General features: G+C 48.9%; 2 protein-coding genes across 2 annotated transcripts; one reads left to right on the top strand and one right to left on the bottom strand.

Annotated features, from left to right (window-relative positions):
- Positions 1-1,204: 1,204 nt before the first annotated feature.
- On the top strand, positions 1,205-18,156 carry LOC128272147 (suppressor of lurcher protein 1). Its single transcript, XM_053009897.1, has 8 exons — positions 1,205-1,406; positions 13,945-14,096; positions 14,162-14,233; positions 15,257-15,422; positions 15,578-15,695; positions 16,353-16,442; positions 16,531-16,793; positions 17,258-18,156. Exons 1-8 carry the CDS (start codon positions 1,205-1,207, stop codon positions 17,386-17,388), a joined length of 1,194 nt encoding a protein of 397 aa, XP_052865857.1. The 3' UTR covers positions 17,389-18,156.
- LOC128272153 (uncharacterized) lies at positions 8,124-12,664 on the bottom strand. The gene is made up of 4 exons (XM_053009907.1): positions 12,506-12,664; positions 9,983-10,108; positions 9,732-9,919; positions 8,124-9,019 (listed from the first exon to the last, which is right to left on the bottom strand). The coding sequence occupies exons 2-4, from the start codon at positions 10,071-10,073 to the stop codon at positions 9,014-9,016; spliced, it is 285 nt and encodes a 94-aa protein (XP_052865867.1). The 5' UTR covers positions 10,074-10,108; positions 12,506-12,664; the 3' UTR covers positions 8,124-9,013.
- Positions 18,157-20,071: the final 1,915 nt, after the last annotated feature.

The following is a 20,071-nucleotide window of genomic DNA, read 5'->3' as shown; positions in this document are numbered from 1 at the left end:
ATAACGCATTCCAGCGGATGTACCGTGGACGGTGCACAATGCGTTGATTAAATTTACTTCGTGATTCGCGCGATCCTGCATCCATCATACGGAGGACTCCAGCGGGCCACCAGGAGCAACATGTGCGAGCGGCAACATAGCGGGAAGATTAAACGCGTGCACGCCGTAGGACGGCAGCGACATGTTTAATTAGCGTGAAGCAGTGTGATGATTGATGAATGAGCCGAACGAATCGCTCTGCATCGAATCGAGTGTTTGTGGAGTGCAGTTAATAATGGTGTTTTATGTGATTACAGTTTGAATAGCGGAAGCCAACGGTCCGGAAACTTTCGTGGCTCGCAGCGAAACAGTGTACACTTAACAGATGTTAAATATGTAATTTTGGTTTCATTATTGCGCAAGGACTCACGTTTTTTGTCGTCGGAGACCGTTTAAACAAATGGAAACGAAGACTACCAGCAGTGACCCGTTAATCACAACACACCGCTTGGGCTTGCCGCTACTTCTGGCGGGTTAAGGCGGGTTACAGTTGTTTCAAAATATTTATCGAACAGTTCAGTGAACATTAACGAAACATTTGCCAACGCTCGCGTTTTGCTCGCTTGCCGTGGTCTTACACAGTTCCCAACCCACTCATGGGTTCGTGTTTTCTTTCACTTGTGAAGCACCGTTCTTTTCACGGAGCATCGTGGAAAATCCCTTCGAGGAATTCAAGATCCGCCGAAAGGTTTATGGTGAACGTTGAATGGAAAAAGTGGTACGCGTATCGATGAAAGAGACTGGAGACCCGAGTGTTCATTCGATTCGTTTCCTTTTGTGTTGTGCCGGCGGAAAAGGATTTAAGGCTACACTTCGCATCCGGGCCGATTGGTTTGTCAAAACAGTAATTCCGGTTAATTTTTCAGAGAGACACGCACCCTCGGAACAACGATGAAAGAAAGACTCCGATCAGTGGATACCCAGTAACAGGCTCAAAAGCTCAGAAGCTGCCGGAGAACCTAGCACTCCCAGGAGGAGAGCCGTGCCATAACTTGGTGCTGTTGCCAGACCAGTGTTCGGGAACAACGACCGTTTGGCACGATGGCGCCTTTTGGTACTTGGTGCCTCACGATTGAACTAATATCGTAATTTGGTTCAGTCGCGTAGAAGGTAATCTTAGACCTTAGGCCAACAACAGCGACGTCGGCACACCGTGGCTTCGATAATGGAACACCCTCATCAATTAGTAAATGCGACAAATTTCGTGCTGTGCTTGCTGGTGCTACTGTGGCCGCTGCAGACAACTTCCGCGGGTGGCATCATTTTGAGCGGCAATAGCCCGATCGGCACGGGACCACCGGTGGCCGGCCCGGTCACTGGAGGAGCGTCGATTATCAGCAACAATCGCGATAAGTCCTATTTGAAAGGTACGTCTGGCTTCTGCAGCTAGCGGAGGCGCTTTATAGGGCATCCGCGTGGGTTAATGCCTCCTGACAGTATGCGCTCGGTCTGGTCGGTCAGGGGTCTGGGACCAACACCTAAGCCCTGGCTGCGCTGCTCACGGAAGCGGGTGTCACCAGGGGTCGACACCCGCACTCGAGTTCCCCGCCGCAGATGTTTTATGACTTCCGCCCGACTGCGTCGTCATAAATTGGCGAAAGTTTTCATCGTACTCCTCGGAATGAGCGCAGTTTGGTGTGCACAGGGTGAGCCTTTATCTCCCGAGTACGCATCAATTCGCTGGTCTAGTGTATGGTGATATGCGTTTTTTATGATTTGACTGAAACTAATTTGAAGCAGGAGTGACGTTCTGCAGATAGGTGAACTATGGCCCTTGGCGGCTGAACCAGATTTAATGCTGGTCCTGCCCTTTGAATAAGCTTTGAGACACGGCGTGAAATTGGTTAGAAAGTTGAAGATAGTTTGCCAGTAAACCAGACCTAAATGGTAGTTATAACGACACATAATGGTAGTAGTCTATTGTCCAACGGACAGGGTTTACTGATGGTGCGTTTTTAAATAATTTGAATAGTAATAACAGTAGTAGTAATATTATAAAAAGTCAAAATACTAATTCACATATTAATAAACTAAGTTAAATTTTGTGTGTCTGTTTAAAAACGTTGCAATATGTTTTATACATCGTATCTTTAAATTGCTCTGTTTTGAAAAGTTTGAATATAATATTAAGATTCTGGATTTTTGTACCTTCCAAACATTTAAGAAGAATTTATTTATAAACATCGATTGAACTTAAAAGAACTCCAATAAAGTACTGGCACAGGCTAATTTGCAATGTAATCAATGCGACAAAAATGAAAGTGAATCTCGGCACCTTCGGCTAGATTTTCCATAATTATGCAAATCAACATTACACTTTGCTTACCACGATGAATGAGCGCAACATGTGGTCCTAATGCTGGCCATAACGATGGCAATGGAGGACCCGTAACGCTTACACTAATGTTTGGTCAAACACATAATGTGCTAGGAACAACATGTGCAGCACCGCTAGTGGCCACACCTCCATCCAATTTGACTGCCACTGCATGCTCCAGCTCCTAGTTTCTTCGTCACAACAGCAATAGAGCCGCACTACTACTTCAAACGAAGAAGGGCGTAATTGTGCGAGTGGTCCCGGAACCAGGAAGAACGCCTCTTGCGTTTAATTTATTTTTTCGCTTTTAATTATCTTGCCGGCGTGCAATTTTATAATCAAATAGAACCGTCCCAAAACCTTACGGCACTGTAAAGGAGCGCAACCCGTCCGGCCGGCGTGGAAGAGTCGGCAACCCTTCAGCGTCGCTTACGTAGCCTCGGGATGGGCATAATTGTTCGGGCTCGGGTCGGCGCGGTCTGGATTCCGGAAAATGGAGATCGAGCAAAAGTTTGTCATGCCGAGAGCATTCGCGCTCCGGCCGCCGGCGAGGTATCGAAAGATTGGACCCCTTCGAGGGGTCGAAAACTTTTGCCATTTCCGCATCCGGCCGTTGGCCGGCTTTTTCCCACACTTGGTGCGCACGGTTGTGCTGAAAGGGGTTTGTATGACACTCTAGTCCGTAAAATGAACACCTGTCGTCTGGCAGATAGGAAAATGGACTACCGAAAGCATGAGCTACCACGAACAATGTAAAGCTCCACACGTCGGTTGTCACTCAACATATAAAATATCAGGTACCGGAAGTTAAAAGAACTCTAAATGATCACATGCTAAATATCGGTTTTTTTATTAACCATTTGTTAATTTGATAACAATTGGTAGCAGTTAAGAAGTTAACTCTTTAAGATACTTTCCGACAATAGATACTGTCCAACTTCATTGCATTAACAAGATTTTAGTTTTTAAGTTAGAGGCACAGTACGGTAGTCTTGCATAGATTATGGTCCACGCGGACGAAATTCTTTCGTTCACGATGCAAAATGTTGATAAATGCAGATTTTTCCATAACGAACGCAATTTCCTTCGCAATATTTTCAATTCATCAAGACGTGCAAATAAACATTACACGGATAGCGGAATATTGAATTTTTAATCAGGACCAACACTGGCATCAAGAGCCAATAATTTTATGTGCATTCAGAATTGAGATTCATTTTGGGGCGGGCTGCATTTTGCTATCCGGCAGATTGATTTTCAATCTCAGCTCTCATAAATCTCTTCATCAATTACGGCTAGTCGCTGATTACCTCCTTCCGTCGTTCGTTACGGCTATTTTAAAACAAATTTGCAGTCGTTTCCGGCTCTGTGATTCAGCTGGTAGTACGTTGCGAGGGTAGTAATATTCGACGAAAAGCATCAAACAAAGGATCCACGATGAACAAAAAGTTTCTCATTCATACGGATTAATTGGAACCATGCTAACCTCCGGGCACCGAAGCCTTGTCGTAGTGCAGTCGTTCTATCTCAAAGCAATAACTGCCCACATTCCATCCTAATTAATCATTCTACCGTCTGTGTTCGATACAGCGTCTCGCTGGCAGAAATCACATGGCTCGATGCATCAAAAGACCTCGTCCAGAATTGCGATACATTCCTCGAAACAGCATACAATGCATAACGGCTGGGCGAAGCGTATCCTTAGCATCGCAGGACGACCGCTTGTTTTGTCTTGCAACATTGTTGGAATGTCGGATTGTTCCTTCCACGCGCTAGGTTCGATCTTTGACGTCTGCCGAGCCGTCGAAACCATTAGCAGAGTTGTTAAACGATTTCGAATTGATTCTGGCGATACAACCTAATCATGGGCACTTACGAGCACGAACATCACCCTCGGCGATCGGATCGGTGGCGATTCTCGAAAGGTTTTGGTCCTAGGGCGAACAGATCCCTCCGAGCCAATGATTACTGTTTCCGTCGTCGACCACTCCGCTCCGTCGATTGGACATGGGCCCCAAAGCCCCGAAGGAATCCGGCGGAGAGCTAATTGATTGGCCGATTGAACTTTTTGCTGTTCGTCCTTTTTCGGTTCGCTATCATTTATCCCCGCCGGCCATCCCAGTGTTCGTGATGGACCTTTTCAGGGCCCAACCCGGAGACGAGGCCTAGAATGGCTTCCGGCGAGACTTGGCGAGCAAATTGGTTCGTTCCGAAAATGGTTCGATTCCCTCGTTTGTCACGGCTCTAGATCGAAGGGTCCACCCGTTTGGAGTTAAGAAAACATAAATACGATTGCCTCGTAGCAAACGCGAACGCTTCCGAGGCGCCTAACCGGGAACACTGAGCCGAGTTGGGCCGGTGGAAATACATAATTACATTTTCATTAACTGGCACATCGATTAGATCGCACTGTTACTGTTTTTGCCTCCTTCGGTCGGGCAGTTTAATGGTGCCCACTTTTTCACCGTTTTGGTGAGAAGTAATAGATAATAGCCGAGCTCTAATGAATACTTAGCAGCGATTGCCACTTGGTGATTAGTTTCGAACATTGTCCGAGTGGCACCATTAATTAAAGTCGGTGCCACCAACGCCAGTAACTCTGCAATCGGTCCTCTCATCTAAGATAGCATTCGGGGTTCCTCGATGACTAGGCAGCTTGATGAGGCTCTGTGATGTAATCTAGTTCTATAGCCCGAACCGTCTGATGCTCTGTAACACATTTATGACTATCCGGTGAATGTATTTATGGTTCGAAAGTGCTCTCGGATGGTTTTCTTGATCTAACCCATCGTTGACCACAGAGTATTTCGCAACACACTAGATTCTGATTGTGACAAGCAAGCAAGTTAAGCAAGGACACACATGGATTTTGAGGACTGTGATGCGCCTTACAAAAAGGTGCCAAAGTTAATGAATAAACTAAAAACGTGCTAGCAGAAAGATGTTATATTAAATGAATAAAATAACAGTCGTGCTATTCATCAGGTAGACGAGCCAAAAGACAAACAGAAGAGCGCTTTAGAATTGCACAAGACCTCCGTCAAACTTGTTAAAAATATTTTAAAATTTTGTATTAGGGCATAGCCATATTAAGCACCAGCTCAATGTTTCGCACTCAAGTTGATGCAATTTTCAAACTGACGTCTTTCGCATAGAAACCGATTAATCGGCGCAGCAAGACGGACGAACCACGTCAAACTTGTTTAACCATTTTTTTTGTAACGTAGTGAAATTAGTGGGGTTTGGCCCCTCTTTCTTGGCCACTTTGTTCGCACTCGCGCTATTCGTTGCGCAGAAGTGGCCGAACGTAAAACGTAGGGCAATTTAATCCTTAATTACACCATTCACACGATCCTTGGGATTTGCATTTGCGGGACAAACTAAATTATTACATCGCTTCATTCAGTGGCATTGGCAAAAAGGAAAAGGGCAATTGTGGGAACGCCTGTTTTATCTTGCCTTGGTCCTTCCTCTTATGCGACCACACCAAATGGCGCCATTTGTTGCATGCTTAAAGCTCTCGACGGCGACGGCGACGGCGAAGGCGACTGGGAAACTATTCTGTCGCGAGAATCCAATTACCGGCAGTTGTAATGTCGTCGGAATGCAATCCAATAAAATCATCTCCGTCTTGCCGTTTACGGTGGACGTTTTCATCGCGCCTAACGCCTCGTCGCGCGCGGCGCTATCAAATATCCGTTTCCGGTACCGCTTTGCCGGAGCTATTACCGGTGCCCGCCGGTGCTGCGATGTGGCACCTACTCTGGCACCCACAGACCAACAGCCCGGAGCGCCACAATGACCTGCGGCTGACACCGTAGCACCCCGATAATCGGTCGTTGTCGGACCCACGGTGATACGGTGGAAGGTGTAAAATCGGTAAATGGTTCAGGTGCCGTGAAGTTGCACCAGATGAGTGGACCAAATGTCCGGAAATTTATGTTGCGAACGCGATCCAATACGTGCCGAGCGCGTTCAGCGTGATGTACTACAATATTTGTCTATTTCCGCAAAACAATAGGTTCCTTGATTTGTTAAACAAAAGGGTCGTAGAAAAAATTTCCGATTGTTATGATACACAAAAGGACGGCATATGGTGTAGCTAACTAGTTACTTACTGGAGCTTTTCGAACAGGACTTGGAGCACTTGGACCAAAAGAACAATGAGACATAAGCAGGATTTGGGCCACGCCTGTTAAGACGAAAGAACGTTCGAAACGCAAAATCCAGAGATTGCTGGATCCAGCTGGAGTGTACGATCGCATGTTTTGTGCCACAGAACCAAAGGCATACCATTCCGAATTCCGGTGTTACAAACAAAAGTCTCAACACTAAGCTCTGTAGCGTGCACTCTAGTCTATTGCACCGTCAGACAGAATAACTAAGCTTCCTATGCATATTGTATTTATACATATTCGTTGAGTCAGCTGCTGGAAAGGATTATCAAGCTGAAATGTACAGTCTTTACTACCCCCCGAGCGACGTCGAAACTTCCCTCTGACACACCATCGATCAACGATCTATGTGTGGGGGGAAAAAGAAACGAAACTCAGCCAACAAATGAAGGACCATTCCGTTCCATTCCATCACGTCGTCTCCGGGCGTAGCCAGCCATACGTTGACGTTATGAATATTTGATGCTGCAAAGTGCTTTTCGTTCCGATAACACACACTTCGGGGCCCTCCTCGGCTGTGGGCATTCAGGCACAAGCCGGCGGTCCATTTTGCCGTAAACCCATGATTTCGTAACGGGCAACCGGTGTCTGTGTGTGATTGAATTTTACGTTTCATAACTTCAATTTTCAAAGCATTTGCACGGCCCCTCGGCCGGCAGCACCGGCAACTCCCACCAGCCCAACCTGTTGCATCATCAGCCATCGGTGGAACACGTGGTTCCGTCTCTAATTCGTGCCGGCGGCAATCCCACGGGCATTCGCTACCGAAGCGAACGGCGGATTTCTTCGCGATACGGGAAAAGTAATTGCTGCAGCTCGTTCGGGCGCCGAGGCCCACAAGTGCTTTCCGGGACCTCCGCAAAACTTCGCAGTGTGCGACATTCTCATTAATGATGCCAAGGATTCCGCGCCCGGGAAGATCGACGAACTGACTGTGCTAACGACTTTCACGAGCGTCTTTCGCTGTTGTTGGCACCAGCTCCGAAACGGCTCAGTGAAAGAGTCGTTGGGCGCATAATGGGGCGCACGTTAAAGCGAATTCGTTTCGGACGTTTCGAATGTTACGCGGCCAGCCATTAGGAAAGAATGTGTGTCCCTGTGTCGTGGAACGATTGCATTTTCCGGCACGGGCAGCACCCGGCCTCGGTGCGATATTAAAACCGAAGCTGGAACAACATGAAGCAAATTAAATCCAATTACGGCCATCGTAAGACATAAGATGGCGAAAATGAAAAGCATTTCTTTCTCTTCTAGCTCTTCTCAATTTCTGCGAGAAAATATAAACAATCGAAATTCCTATTCCAGACCAGTGTTGCACTGGGCCGCACAGCCTTTGAAGTAGTTACTCGACTCAATTAAATATTAAATGATTTAAAAATAATGGAAGTCGATGTGGTAGGTACTAGGTTGGGTTCGACACTTAAGGCCGCACATGGTCGCACGTTGCTGGTCGGCTAATTCGTTTAGTTCTCGTCCAAAGGAACACGACAGCTCTCCAGGGTCCCAAAGAACTCGAGAGCCATTAAACACAGTTCGGTTGGCCGGCTTCGGAAACTCCATCCACCAGAGGAAGAAAAAACTACCCAAACCCATCGGTGTAAACGATTTTATTAATTTTTTTTCATGTTTTTCGCTCTCATAACTTACAGCCTTTCGATTGTACAGAATAAAACAGAAAATATGTTACACGTACGGTAAATGAAAAGAAAAATATAGATTTTTTTGGGGTTGTGGCTTCCTTGGCATCGGTTCTTGGCGTTCCCGGAGGTACGTTTCGGTGCGTTGCTCCTTCACCCTGAAATGGCTACGGACGATTTCCGGGATGCGTTTGACGTCCATTCTCGTTCCGTTCGCTTGTCCGCTGGTGGTTCGTGATTTGTTTGTGTGATATGTCGGCAAGTCCAGGCGCCCGGCGTATGTTGTGTGTGCGTGCGTGCGTGCGTCGCCTTCTGATCTGATCTTCCCGGCATTGGCTCGTGGATCGTTTGGTGTTTCGTTTCGAGTGGTTGTGCCGAAAGACGAGCGCTCGCGTTACAAATAGTTAGTCCGTGCATTGCATTGTCGTTGGTGTCCGTTGTTGTGTGTGTAGTACTAAACCAAATTATTATTCTTCGTCTGAAGCGGGCTGAGTTTTCGCCGCTGTTCGTTAGAGAAGTTTGCCGTTCGTGGCCGCTCGAAGGAACCAAAATTGGGAACCGGGAAGTTGGTGGCATCGATCAAGTTGATGGTCTCGCGCAACCCGCAACCATCTGTCAGCCGCTCGTGGTGCGTGAGGTCGAAGTCGCACAACGAACCGAAATTGGAAACCAAAAAAACGAACAAACAAAAAAAAGGTGCTCTCTGATAGTCATCTGGCAGGTCTGAGGGAGTCCTATAGCTTCACTGCGTGTGTGATGTTGTGCAAGTTGCTGATTGGGTTGTTGTCCAAGAACTTAGGGGAAACATTAAAACATTAATGGTAACAGTGCTCTCTACTCAATGCTTAGCGCTGCGTGTGTTGCGGTGTTTGTGTTGTGTGTGCGTCGGGAAAGGAAGAAAGGAAGCAATAAAAATAGAAATTAATTAATCAATAGATAACGTCATCTGCGAGTTCCGGGCGCTAGGATTCATGAATGAAAGCTGAGACTGAACATTAAACAGTCCACGGACCAGCACCGGCGAACCACCCGACAAATGTCGTCGACAAAAATACTTTTCTCAGTCGGTCCAAAGAGCGGTCCGAATCCATTGCGGACCATTTTTCACCATTTGGACTGACAACGTCGAGCATGGCGACGCACTTTCGTCCGTCCGTCCGTTCGCTCGTTTCTAAATTGCAAACAATTTGCCCGTGCCCAAGGTGTACGGGGCGCCCGACCGACCGACCGAATTCTGGTGCCGGTGGCTTCCGAATATGAGTGGCCATCTTGCGAGTGTTTGATAAAAATAAAATGGCACCGCCACACGGCCGCGGCGGACTTATTTCGATCACCTTGAACGCATTCCTCGGCAGCGGTCGCGCGGGTCTAATGTTTTTTTCTTTTTTCGCCCATCCCCTCCTCTCGGTTTTTGGGCCGTTCTGCGGTGGGTGGCTATTTTTATGCGAAGATACTCTCCCGCGAACGGGAGACCCACTTCGTTCGGGGCGAGGACGCCTCAGTTGACTAATGGGCGATCGGTGGGAACTGATAACGGGCGGCCCCGGGGGCCAGGACACTTACTCTGGTCGAGAAGTCGCGTGCGTTGATCTTTCTCGGCGTAACTCCGTAGGTTTCCTTGCTGACTGTGTTGTAGTGGTAGCCGGGCGACTTGACTCTTTCGCAGGCGAATTTCGAGTCACTGTAGATGCTCGTCGACTCGTGCGACGAGCTGTAGGTGCGCTTCTCCTTGGCCATAATGTCCTGCGAGCCTGCGGGAGTCAGAGATATTCAGGTCAGACTCGGGCCGTCATGCCGCCGGTTCTCCGTCTTACCCTTGAGCGATTTGAGGTAGGTGTTGAAGAAGCGAGCCTTCTTGCTGATGGGCTCGTAGCTTCCGATCATTTCCAGATGTGGCTTGAACATTTTCGGTTGTGTGTGTTTGTGTTTCGCCGGTTAATCTACAATGAAAGATGAAACAGGTTGAGAGGAAGCGGACCCAAGTGCCGACGAGATGTTTATTGGCCCAACATCCAAACCAAGCCCAACGCCCTCGGTGGCCATCCAGCGCGTTTTTAATGCCATTTCAACTTTAAATGCAATCTACGACCATGGACCGAAGGTATCCTTTTACGGGAGAAAAATTATGCCCCGTTTGTTTTGGGGTTCACCGATGCTCGGAAGTCCTCCGGCGGGATGTAATTCAATGCCAAACATCCTTGGCAACATCCTCAAATGAGAAATGGGCGGTGTAACCGGGGACCGGGGCCGATAATTATGCGCCGGACGGCCAAGTTTTGCCAACAAACAAACTCTCGAACACAGCATTCGGCGTCCTAGGTCTGGTGTAACGGAGACCGACACAGACGTCCCCAACTTTTGGCTTGCTGTGGTGCGGACAACTCCATGAAGCATCCGACTACAATAGGCAAACATATGGTCGCCGGAACAATTTACGACACTGGACAAGAGCGAGAACGAGAGAGAGAGCGAACTTTACGAGCTTGTTGAAGTATTTCGTCCTTTTTTATGCTCCATTTTCAGCAAATAATGGTTTCGGTGTATTTTATTGTGCGCTGGCCCCAAAGTTCACGGCTCGGACCAACCGGGGTCGGTTGGGTGGGTTGGGTCGACGCCCCGGCACAAGAATGTGCCGGGCCACCGGGTGATTCGTCGGTACGCACAGGGTGGTTCTCTTGGGCCCGAGAAATGTGATCTTTGCATTGCCGCGGTGCAGCGTGAGCAAATTACTCACATAGCACTGCACGCCCTGCCGTCCCATCCCGACCCACCATACCCGCCTCGGCCCGGTGGTAGGCACGCGTGGCGCCTATAAGTGAAACTATTTTTAAAAAAACTATGCTACACCATCCTCACCGACGGGTCTTGCGGGTACGGTCAGCGGCCAAAGGTGTTGTGGTCCGAAGGGCAACACTAGATGCCCTTCCTGGTGCGTGTGTGTGTGTGTGGGTGCGTGGGTGATGAATCACCGGCCGAACCACTGGCGTCCTCGGCGCCCATCAGGGTCGACCACCGGGCGCTCTTGATTGCTTTTTGCGCGTGGGTCACAAAAACACAAAACGAATTGGTGCCCTAGGTGCACTTTTCCGTTATTACATTTGAGCGAATGAGCTTTTCTTCGCCCCCTCCGCGCGACCACGATCCCTACCCAGGCCTGGCTGCGGTTCAATTGCACACAGGGCGCAAGCACTTTGGCGGAAAATAACGGCAGAAAAACGGCAAGCGTCACGGGTCCCTCTCTCGAAGGTGGCCTCTCGTCGCCGGCCACCGCCGTGCGCCCCTCTCATCTAGGAGTAGTTTTCGGTCGGGACGACGACCAAATAGCAAACGAGCAGCGAGCAAAAATAAACATAATTTTTGCCACCATCAACCGTACATGAGGCACAGTGACACACATACAGACACACGAGCGTGCGGTCGCATGTGGGGAATTGGAAACCATTTTTTGGGCACTTTTTTTTGCGGTTGGTTGGCGGAATTATTTTTATGCTCTCAACGCGACTCGTGGTGATCGAGGCAGGTCGTCGCGGGGATCGCCGCGCGTCGGAGGCGACGAAAGGGCTCGATTCGGGACGAAAGGAATAAACAATTGCAGAGTGGCAACCGATTAATTGACCACTCGGACTCTCGAATACCCGCCCAATCCACAACCGGGGTCATCTCTCTCTCTCTCTCGGTCTCCGATTAACTCGTAAATTCTGTCACACTAAACAGAAGTGTGCTCAAAGGGTGGTGCATCGAGATGATTACACCCTGTCACCCTGACTCGTATGCACACGCCATTCGCAACCACCGGGACCGGGAAGATCGACGGCTCGCCGATAACCGCCATGCCAGGCGTTATGCTCTCGCTCTCGGTGCTCGGCGCGGCGCGTGCTTAGCGGTGGTAATTATTTTTAGCAACTACCCGACAGCTCAGCGGTCTGGCACAAGTACACAGCGCTCAATGGCCCCGATCCGGGAGCAACGGCATTTTCACGGTCCCCGCCGAACGGAACGGGACCCGGGAACGGGTTAAAGTTTAAATTTCCACGCCTTTCGGTTACACTCGGCCCGCGGGCTACAAATTTCGATTATTCCGAAACGAAGCGAAACATTTTGGGCACCAAAAGGCCAGCCCAATGATGCAACACAGCGCATCGCACGGTTTTTTTGGTATCTTTTGCACATCATTTTTGCTCAGGGTACTTCACATCACCGAGGCCAAACACCGCACCGAGATGGGAACTCTGCAACACTGAAGCCACGCCACAGGCTGGAGCACTAGACTTAGGGGATAGCAAACGGGCGCCCAACAGGAACAGGCTAAGGGCAAGAAGATGGTAGTGATCGCTTACGGATTCGAAAGCTGCTGCAGGCGGCCAACTGTCCTCCGTGTGAGATAACTCGAGACTGATTAGCGCGATACTGGTGAGGGTTTAAAAACCTGCGAATCCGCCGACCAACGGTGGCAGTCGGATCCTCGGGACTCTCTTGCTCGCGCTCGCTCGCACTCCCGCTCCCGTTCGCGCCGTCCCGCTCCGTCTGCCGGGGACGCCGGTGCGGGAACACAATGGCACTGATCGCTGCCAACCGCGACCGTCGGCGGCGGCCAGCCCGAAGAGTGGCCCGAAGGGGCGCGCACCGGTACTACGCGTTAGCGCAACCTGCTGGCAACCTGCTGGCACTCAGCGGCGGGCGCTCACGGAAGGCAGCCAGCCAAAACGTCATTCCGAGCGATCCGAGCCAAGGCATCGATCGGTGATCGATGGTTTAAAAATATCGCACGTGGCACCAACACCACGTCCCGCGGGAGATGTTGCGAGGCTTTGTTTTGATCGATCTGACCCTTGATTCAAGGTTCTGAAGTTCAGCCCTATCGCCCGACCGACCGACCGACCCATTGTTCTCGGACGCGATACATTATGGGCACAATATTGGGCCAGAACATGAGTGCATTCTATTTACGGGCGACCAGGCGACCGGTGGCGGCCCGTGACGCAAAACCGATCCGCGAGGTCAACCATTATCATCAGCATCTTCACCAGTAACCCGCACACACACGCACGCACACGCTCTCTGTCAATGATGGTCACGAAGTCGGGGCCAAAAATAGTCCTTTTGTTTATATCTCTTTGTCATCCATCGTCATCATCGTCGTCGTCGTCGTAGAGTTTATTTTATTTGTCTCCTTTGCATAACAACGATAACGGCGCGCGATAGCATGGCGTTGAGCGTGGGATGGCGTATGGGTACAAGTAATCCGCTATTTTAAGGCACCCGTTGGGGTGGCCACCCCACCCCTGGTCCCTGGTGCTAATCCGGTGTCATCCGATACCCGTATGACAAGCACGCTACACGCCGTATCGTTGTACCTTGGGGAGCTTAAGCCCGACCCGCACGATCAGGCCGTCCACCCGTCCGTCCGTTATGCTAAGTCCTTGGCACACAATTTATGCTCGCGCCTGAAATCAAAGTAGTACACGGCCCTGCGAACCGACCAAGGTCGGTGTTTGAAACAGTCATGGAGGCGCCTGGTGCCTCACGGAACTGGCTGGGTACCCATCCGGCGTCCGGCATCTCCCCGCTGGATCGAGCGAAGTCGGAACACCCACTGTCGCCACCGGTTCACCAACTGAGCAGCTCTAGCTCTAGTCCCGCCCAATTTAATTAACACTTACACACCGCACGTCGGCGCTCGGCTAGCCGTGGGCCATTTATTAACTGGCCGGGCTTTCGATCTTCGTTCTCCGTTCCTTTTCATACCCCCTTTTTTGGCGACTTCCAGTGGCCCAAGGATCCCAGGGACCGTGCAGCCGGCTCGTGTTCACCTCCGGCCGTGTCCGAAACGGTAGCATCGCACCGTCCCACTCGAAGCACTCCGGGCTGTTCCCGTCGAGCCTGTGCCAGCTATACGAATTTGTCGGCGATGGCGCCGAACGTGTGCAGGTAAGCCGGCCCAGACCACTACTTTCGCAAGCTCTTCCTTTCGTAACTCTTCGTCCACTCCACAGATCATATTTTCCGAGTTCCGGCTACCGTCGAAGCTTGGGCCCACCGAATGCGGCGACACGGATATCCTAATGGTAATTAATTTTCACTTAAATGCCAGCGGTCGGGTGGGGCACACCTACGCTCCGGACGGGTTCATTTATTTTGGGACAAATCTTCCGCCCAAGATCCAAGGCCGTGTTCGCCCGGCCGCGTTGTGGCAACGAAGACGGGCACGGGCTCATTGATCAACCTGCGTTGGGTTGGATTGGAATGATAAGCCCGTCGGAGGTGCTTGGGTTTTGGGGCGCCGCATCGTTTTAGGTACGGTGGGACACGGGCCTGTTAAATAATTCATTACTCTTCAGATGAAACGTGCCTCGGACCGATTCTCCTGTCGTAACTGCGGAGGAATATCCTTCTGCATTTGATTAAACGAGCAACACGCGGTGCGTGCTCTTTGTGCTCCCAGCCCTAAATCATCGCTAAAGTGCCCGGAACTGTCCTCCATTTCTACGTAATTGGATAATTTAAATTTAACAGACTTCAGACATCCACGAAATAGTGTCGAATGAAAAGTACGTCGTGTTCCGCAATTAAGCCAATCGGTGGTCGAGTGTTTGCCACAAACGTGTTGCTATTGCGTCAGAATATCCCAACTCATTCGCAGATTCGCGAGATTTGCAACCATCCTGCATTTGCATTCGCAGTCGATAGGAAATGTAAATAAGGAAATGTAAAATTTACAATTTGCTGCACAATAACAATGGGCGAGAGTTTTCGTTTTGTTGAAAACGTGCAACGCTTGGGGCACACTTGGGGCAACATTGTGGGTAGAAACAGCAGTTCCCCGGCAGTGGGAGTAACTATTTTGAGCTCCAACAGGAGGGTTGTTCGTTTTAACCTCGTTGGGTTTCATTCAAACGCAACTCGCTTCGGGCGGAGAGAAAACGATTCGTGAGCCGATTGTTGGCAAACTAGCGCCATGCATTCAGCAGCGCCCAATAATGTTCGCCATGTTTGAATGGCTGTCGAATTTGAGTTCATCCATCCAGCCGGAAGTCGGCTGGAAGACCTCTGTCGTCGCAAAGATCGATCGCTATCATCTATTTCCACAGGTCTATTACATCGTCGACGAGCGCGAGGAGCTCGTTGAAACGCTGTGCGGCGACACCCTACCGAAGCCGATCCTGTCCGAGGGCCCACGGTTGTTGCTCGAGTTCCGCAGCAGCTACAATAATACGGAAAACAAGGGATTTACCGGCGACTTTTTCTTCATCACCAGTACGTTGGAAACGCCGCTGAAAAGCGATTGATTAATGATGCGGAGGCAAACAATTCCTTATTGATTCGTTCGTTCGGTTCTTTCGCGTCTTTATTCCGGTTCCGGTGGTTCGATTGTTCTGCCCGGGCTTCGCTGTGGTGCTGGTGATCGACAGATTTCGGCATACCAACGGGGCGGCAGCCCAACCAATCGGAGTGCATCTTTCACTACTTCAGGAACGCCACCAGTCAGGGATGGATACAGTCACCCAACTTTCCCGGAGCCTATCCAAGGTTAGCGGTGTGCAAGATGTTTACGACTTGTTGGCCTTTTTGCGTCTATTTTTGTCCCTTTTTAGAACCGTGAGTGTGTGTGTTTGTGTGTGTTTAGTATCCTGCTGCCACTCGGAACGTTTGACCGCATCGATGAGCGGCTGTCAGCGTTTCGTTGGCCATTCTTCTCCATTAAGCCTGTCACGGTCCATTTTTGGCAATCCTCATTTGCTTATTACCTTAGGCGCAATTGTGGCCATGAACCTTTAACCGCTACGCCGTACCACATTCTTGAAATGCGTAGTTTTACCTTTAAAAAACATGGACAGGCCGTTGGGTCGTTCGTAAGAGAGAGAAGGTTAAGAGCATTCGGATTATTTTTCCATTTTCCAGTTATTACGCCTAATTTTGCTTAAAATGTTGGAATTCTTTAGATCTAAGAGTATTTTGTTAAAAGATGAGTAACGTAAGTCTAGAGTTTACTGAACTCGATATTCATTTTAGATAAACTTCCAATTTGATGTGCATGCTGGTACATGAAACCGAATTTAAGGATGTTTTGGTGTTTATTTGACCTTTGAAGGTTCCAGAGGTTCTGTATTGCGCTTATATTGTTCCCCCGCTCAATTGCCAAAATCCATTTCAAGTCCATTTCCGTTTCCATCATCATGCCGGCAGGAACATCATGTGCCATTACTTCTTCCATGGCGGCCCGCATGACTACGTCCACGTTCGCTTCACGTACTTCGACATTGAAGGAATTTTGCCGTAAGTAGTGGCCCGCGTCGTCGTTACCGTCGCTGGCGGAGTCGTTCAACCTGACCCGGCCCGACCGGCCACCGGCTTTCTCTTTCAGCTGCGACGAGAGCTCAGCCAGCGATTACGTGGAGTTTTCTAATTTTAACACGCGCGATCGCAAATACGCGCTGTACTGCGGCAAGTGGCGCGAGCTGGCGGTCCGCTCCGACGGCCGGTTCTTCCGAATCACGATGGCTTCAAACGATCGGCTTGATGGCACGGGTTTCCGGGCGCTCTACACCTTCGAGACGACGCAGGCCACGACGGAGACGGAGGGCGCCGTTGCCGGTGCGATGGACAAGGTCACAAGTAGGGCCAACGGTGAGTAGATAGGTAGTGCCTTGAAACTTTTGAGTACGGCGCGCTGTGGCGTGTGCAGTGTGTTGCATACTTTCAGGCGCGAAGTCAACTCAAACCACAAACCGTTGCGAAATTTTGTTTCATTTCAATTCATTTCAATTGTCGTTAGAAACGGACGTGACTCGCCAACGTTCGCTCTAAGCACACAAACACTAAAAGCACAGGTCATACAAATTAAATTATGGCAACTTTGTTTATTCGGTTGTTCGAAATATAAGCATGCACTCGGGCCACAATAACTTTCGGTACACCAGAACGGTGCCGGGGCTCGCGCCAACGACGGTTAAGCTAACAAGTGTCGCGTGGCCCGCGCCCGACCGTGCAAACAAATAAATTTATGCGCCTTACCCTGCCTCACCAAAAACGTGAGCCTCACCTGGCCGGCGTTTGGTCCGTTCGTTTTCTAAATTTGCTCCATTCCACAGATTTGCCGGTGTTGTCGTTAGGACTGTCGCTGTTGGTGCCGGTGGCACTGATTACGGTCGCGTTCGGCTCCGCAGCACCCGACGTCATTAGGATCATTGGTTTAAAGCTAATAAAATTCCTCCAAGACTGATGACAACATTCCGTCGGCCGTCTGAGCGGGGAGCACCCACGGAAACGGCATGGAAAAACCCGCCTGGCTACGGTCTGCACGCAAAATTGCTTCCGTTATCAGTTTCCGTGCCGGAGCGCTGCGCGGCGGTGGAGATGAACGCAACTCACACACCCCGGAAACATTCCACACCCGAGTGTGGGCAGAGTAACGACTTCGGGACATAAAAGTGAAGGAATGAAAGAGAAAAAGTGTAACCCGGAAATGTGGCAAACCCGGAAATGTCCGTCCCTCGGCCGTCGCGGAGGCAATCCTTTTAGCAGGAACCACGTGATTGTAGCTCATCTTTCAACATTTAATATCGTTTACAATCTGCTATGCTGATTTTATGATCTAGAAAAATGAATAGCTCTCCCATCGATGGTAAATACAATCCGGCGAAGTGTGTAGACGATTAACGACAAATTGGTATCCTTCCGTTTATAATTTTCGTTCCTTGGTTGTATTTCATTCAATTCCACGAAACGGATAAGACGGTGAAGTTTAGAATCGTAATGAAATGTAAAAAGCAATGCTCTTTTCATCCCTGCCGAATTTAGCACAATTTTACACAGTTTACAGAAATCTTAAAGTAGTGTTGTTTTTCAACTATCGTTATTCGGCAGGATGCTGCACAAACAGTACACAAATGTAAATATTGAGATATTTTCATACGAAGAGGTATAGTACAGATTATGAAAGGAATGCACAACTAAAACGAATTTCAATAAACGTGCCACATTTGGCATGCTGCACATTTGAGAAGAACCGTTTTGTAACGAAAATACTAAAATTGTAGAAGCACTTGTATTAATGATTGGTTTGGAATTCATGTACAGTAAGTATTGATTGTTGAATTATTTGAGCAACATATCCGGTCCAAGGTCTTAAATGTAGAGTCTTCGTCGGACCTAATGGCGTTTTCTCACAACGATCTCGAACTACGATCAAGGACCTTCTGGAAAAGTAGTAGAAATCGGTTTGGCTGTGACGAATAACAACACGTGCCCGCAACGAATTTACTTTTGGGTGCCCAATGCAAATTTGTTTGTGGGCAACCAACATTTTCGACTTGTTTATTTGTTTGGCGTGTTTTGAACACGGCCGCTCGTGTGAACTGATTTCTTTTCATCTCAATGGCACTTTCATGACTGCAAGTGGACTGTACCATTATGAACGTGTTGTTGATTTTCTAGTTCTCCCAAATTCGTCACCAACCACTCAACCGGCACTCCGTGTGTTTTTGCACACTTCGTGCATAATAAATCATCTTAGATAACACCATTTAACAATGCCCGAACTAAGATAGTCAATGAATTTTATCACCGCTCCATTTTACGATGCGTCATTGTTGGGCGTTCAATTAATTCGATATTCTTATCGCGTATCATCCCCCGTTAGTCGTACTGTGATTAGAATTTGAATCACGAGTAAATATGAGTCGTTATCGGACGAATGCTTTTTCGCTACCAATTGACCGGGCGATCTGTCGTGTTGATGATAAATCCTAAAGAAAAGATGCGGCGCAAGACAACAAGCTGAAAAAAGACTATACCGCCGAATGTGCGAATAATTCAAACACGCGGATCGTGACCACGGATCCGCGGATGTGGCGAGTACACACGCACACACACACACACGTCCGAAACAGAACTAGATCTCGCCGGTTCTCCCAAACAAAACCTGCGTCACCTCACGTGTTTTCTCTCGCACGCAATGTAGTCGCGTGGTATTGAACAACAATACTAACAACAATACTAACTGGCCACAAACAACAACCCCGTGATTCACGAACACATTGGGTACTTCGAAAATGTGCGTTCCGCAGAGAGTTTTGGTTTTTTATCCAAGGTCCTCACAATGCTCCAGAGCTCTGACGTTTCCGTATTTTTGTTCAAATGGCGCCCTGTACATGTGTATGTGGTCCTGCCAGCTGTGCGTTGAGTGATTCTCTCGCTCTCTGCGAACGCGCTCTCGCGAATTTTATCTCTCGCTCTCTCACAGCGCAGCATGCGCGAAAACATACGAGGACTGAACAAAAAGTTTCACGACATTTGAATTTCCGCAGGCTACGTATATCCAATTTTCGAAGTTTGGCCATTTTGGGTAATCGGTCCATTTTTGACAGCTGTTTTACTTGGACAAGATTTGGCTTTTTTTCTCTACTCCGAAAAATGGATGGCAAAGAATTTTTTTCAAATTTTGTGTGAAAAACGAAATCAAGGGTGCGGACGCATACGAAATTTTGACTGTGGCTTATGGTGAAGCTATTATGACCAAAAAGCAGCGCTTATCGGTGGTTCAAAACATTCTCAGAGGGCCGAGAAGATGTTAACGTCGAAAAGCCAAGTTTGGTCGAATGTGAACAGTTTTGCTTACAGTTTTCTTCGATTACAGGGTCGCTGTGCATCATGAGTTGTTGCCAAAGGATAGAACGGTCAATAAAAAATATTTCCTGCAAGTTATGCGCAATTTGCATGAAGCAATCCGTCATAAACGCCCGGATTTGTGGGAAACTCAAAATTAGCTGTCGCGCCCCTGCTGACAACAGTGGCTGTTTACTCAAAATAGCTACCTAACGGTACACAAAAAATCGAAAATCAGATATACGTAGCCCGCGGAAATTCCAATGTCGCGAAACTTTTCGATCACACCACGTATGCGC

Source organism: Anopheles cruzii, chromosome 3, assembly GCF_943734635.1.
Source record: "Anopheles cruzii chromosome 3, idAnoCruzAS_RS32_06, whole genome shotgun sequence".
Taxonomy (NCBI): Eukaryota; Metazoa; Arthropoda; class Insecta; order Diptera; family Culicidae; genus Anopheles; species Anopheles cruzii.
Note: the sequence above shows the minus strand (reverse complement) of the source record. Positions and strands in the feature narration are given on the sequence as shown.

Coding starts and splice junctions, on each gene's coding strand:
- LOC128272147 (XM_053009897.1), top strand. CDS start 1,205: ATGGAACACCCTCATCAATTAGTAAATGCGACAAATTTCGTGCTGTGC. Junction 15,423..15,577: donor CGACTTTTTCTTCATCACCA/GTACGTTGGAAA, acceptor GGTGATCGACAG/ATTTCGGCATACCAACGGGG. Junction 16,794..17,257: donor GGTCACAAGTAGGGCCAACG/GTGAGTAGATAG, acceptor TCCATTCCACAG/ATTTGCCGGTGTTGTCGTTA.
- LOC128272153 (XM_053009907.1), bottom strand. CDS start 10,073: ATGTTCAAGCCACATCTGGAAATGATCGGAAGCTACGAGCCCATCAGC. Junction 9,920..9,982: donor CTACCTCAAATCGCTCAAGG/GTAAGACGGAGA, acceptor TGACTCCCGCAG/GCTCGCAGGACATTATGGCC.